The sequence below is a fragment of the Salvia splendens genome, unplaced genomic scaffold (genome assembly GCF_004379255.2).
Source record: "Salvia splendens isolate huo1 unplaced genomic scaffold, SspV2 ctg861, whole genome shotgun sequence".
Classification (NCBI taxonomy): domain Eukaryota; kingdom Viridiplantae; phylum Streptophyta; class Magnoliopsida; order Lamiales; family Lamiaceae; genus Salvia; species Salvia splendens.
Window position 1 is genome coordinate 1 of NW_024599544.1, and position 3129 is coordinate 3129.

At 51.4% G+C, this 3129-nt stretch overlaps 1 protein-coding gene across 1 annotated transcript; it reads left to right on the plus strand.

Moving 5' to 3' along the window:
* Positions 1-6: 6 nt before the first annotated feature.
* LOC121791644 (probable E3 ubiquitin-protein ligase EDA40) lies at positions 7-2539 on the plus strand. The gene is made up of 2 exons (XM_042189518.1): positions 7-547; positions 654-2539. The coding sequence occupies exons 1-2, from the start codon at positions 209-211 to the stop codon at positions 2313-2315; spliced, it is 2001 nt and encodes a 666-aa protein (XP_042045452.1). The 5' UTR covers positions 7-208; the 3' UTR covers positions 2316-2539.
* Positions 2540-3129: the final 590 nt, after the last annotated feature.

The window sequence follows — 3129 nt, forward strand, 5'->3', positions numbered from 1 at the left end:
TTTGGAGCTTTCTTCACTGATCCTTTTTCCTTTAATTATCTCTCCTCTGATTTCATTTTTTACACGATCCGACCTCTGAACAAGGTGTCTTTTTGTTTCAGTTCATCTTTTGTCTCGTTTGCTGAATTTCCCCTTTCGATCATGCATCCACTTTGCATCTTTTAGCCCTATCATCATCACTACCTTCTGTCAGAGTCTGTTTGTGAAAATGGTTTTGAGCTGGCGACGAGCCTTCTGCACTTCTATCCCCAAGGATCAGGACCGCGCCGCCTCCCCTATCATCGCTGGAGACACCTCCACCCCCAGGATCACCTCCAGATTCGCCAGATTCTTCTCCGAGCCATCTACGCCGCGATTTCACTCTCAGCCGCTCTCTAGCCCCTCTCTCCGCTGCAAAACTGCTGCTCCGTGTGTTACGCCTTCCGAGAGCCCTAGGCTTCAATGCCGGACTAGGAAGAGTCCGCGATTCTTCACCAGCTCCGCGCCTTCCTCGCCAAGGTCGCCGTCGACGTTTTCGCTGATTAAATCCGGACTCCGTATCACCAAGGTGCGTAGGCTACAGTAGAATTTCGTTATTGCGTTTGATTTGAGTTTTTTTTTTTTTGGTATGATTTGGTAATAATGGATGAGTTGAAACTCTACTGTACGAGCAGAGTAGGTGCGGAATATGCTTGCAGAGCGTGAAGACGGGGCAAGGCACCGCCATTTTCACGGCGGAGTGCGGCGACGCTTTCCATTTCCCGTGCATCGCCGCTCACATGAAGAAGCAAGGGGTGAGATCCGCCCTCGCCTGCCCCATCTGCAGCTCTACATGGAAGGAAATGCATCTCGTGGAAACCGATCCATCGACGGAGCTGCGCTGCGGCGATAATAAATCCTCTTCTGTGTTTAAGGTCTACGACGACGACGAGCCGCTCTCTTCTCCAACTTCCGGCGCGCGATTCATTCCGATTCTCGAATCAGATGAGACGGAAGAGGAAAACGACGATTTCCCCGGCTTCTTCGTCGCCAACAATGTCGTTCCGGATAAGATCAAGTCGAGGAATGTGGAAATCGGTCTGTTATCGGAGGCGGTTGTGGTGTCAGTAGGAAAAACTAGTGAGACATACGCCGTCGTTTTGAAGGTGAAAGCTCCAACGCCGCCTCCGCGAAGGGCGCCGATCGATTTGGTCACCGTGCTGAATGTCAGCAGAAACGTAACCTCCGATAAGCTCCATCTAATGCGGAGGATGATGCGGATGGTGGTGTCCTCCCTCTCCGCCGCCGACCGCCTCTCCATCGTGGCATTCGCCACCACATCCAAGCGGCTTCTCCCCCTCCGCCGCATGACCACCGCAGGCAAGAGATCCGCTCGCCGCATCATCGACGCCGTCGTCGCACTCGACGGCGCCGCCACCAGCGCCACCGACTCGCTGAAGAAAGCCGCCAAGGTCATCGAGGACCGCCGCGAGAAGAATCCCGCCGCCAGAATCCTCCTCCTCTCCGACGCCCACCGCAGCGGCCCGCTCGTGTCTTCCACGCGCTTCTCCCAGTCCGAGATCCCCGTCCACTCCGTCAACCTGAGCGCGTGCGTCCACGCCACACCCGGCGGCGATCACGTCGCGAACTGTGTCACCGGCCTGCTGAGCCAGGTGGCGCAGGACCTCCGGGTCCAGGTATCGTTCGCGGCCGGCTCAGCCCCAGGCGAGATCTCCGCGGTCTACACCTACGCGGGCAAACCGGCCCTGGTCGGATCCGGTTCGAGCTGGTGCCGGGTCGGGGAGCTCCACTCGGAGGAAGAGAGAGAACTGCTGGTGGAAATGCGGGTCCCACCAGCCACCGGTGGGGCCCGGAGGCTAATGTCGATCCGTTGCTGTTACAAAGACCCGTCAACTCAACAGACCATATACGACAAGGAGCGGTGCCTCGTCATCCCCCGCCCACGCGCCGTCGGATCCTCCACCCGTGACATCCAGCGCCTCCGCTGCCTCTTCGTCACCACGCGCGCTGTGGCCGAGAGCCGCAGGCTCTCGGACCGCAACGACATGGCTGGGGCGCTCAGCATGCTCGCCTCGGCCTGCGCCCTCGTCCTCCAGTCCGGCTCGAGCTCTGGGGAGGAGTTTGTGCGCGGGCTGGAGGCCGAGCTCGCGGTGTTGAATTGCAAGAGGCAGGACCAGGCGCAACAGCGAACGGCCCGGCCCGATGACAATAAGGCCGAGCCGCTTACGCCGACCTCGGCTTGGCGGGCAGCCGAGCGCCTCGCTAAAGTCGCTATTATGAGAAAGTCTTTGAATAGAGTCAGCGACTTACATGGGTTTGAGAATGCGAGATTTTAATATTTGTGTTTTTTTATTATTATTATTATTATCTTAGTAGTAAAATAAATTACGAAAAGTTACTATAAGAAAAATGTACAAATATATTTTGTCAAAAAAGGGCAGAGGTGGTTTGTGAGGCCCCGCGTAGTATAATTGATTGAGGGGTATCGTTGTGGGGTTTCTCAAATTTAAATTTTATGGGGGGTCATGATATATATTGCATTGTTCTATTATTTCTTTTATCCTTATTTCAAATTATAAAATAGTTGTAGGGAACGATGTTATGATTTGATATGAATGGATGTCTTATAGCAATCAACTGAAAAGTTATTGTGGAGGTGTCCTTTTATGTAAAAAATTAATATTGTTGGTATATAATGTGTTGAAATAAAGCTTTGTTTGTATTAAGTGGGAGTGGGGTTTAGTTTTTTGGCTGTGTATGGGTATAGCTTCTAGTGCTCTATACCTTTTGATATACAGCTTTGCAACATGACTGAGATTTGCGTGAATTTTCTTTAATAAATTTCGCAAGAATCAACCAAATTGTTATCTACTCTTTGTATGGATTCCGATCACCTTTCCTTACAATGTCTTTCACTCACCCACTAAGTAGAACTAAATTACGAAAACCATTTGCCAAATAAATTTAAAAGGTTTTCTTGCAAAACTGTTGGAAAAGGGCATGTGCTTGAAATGGGTGTTGATTTGGGGAAGCTTTCAAGATGGCAAGTGAGATCACAAGATACCAGAATTTGATATAATAATTGAGAAATCGTTGGGTTAATCGTGTTGGGCCATATGATGTGCACAGAGCAAGATTAACAACCTGTCT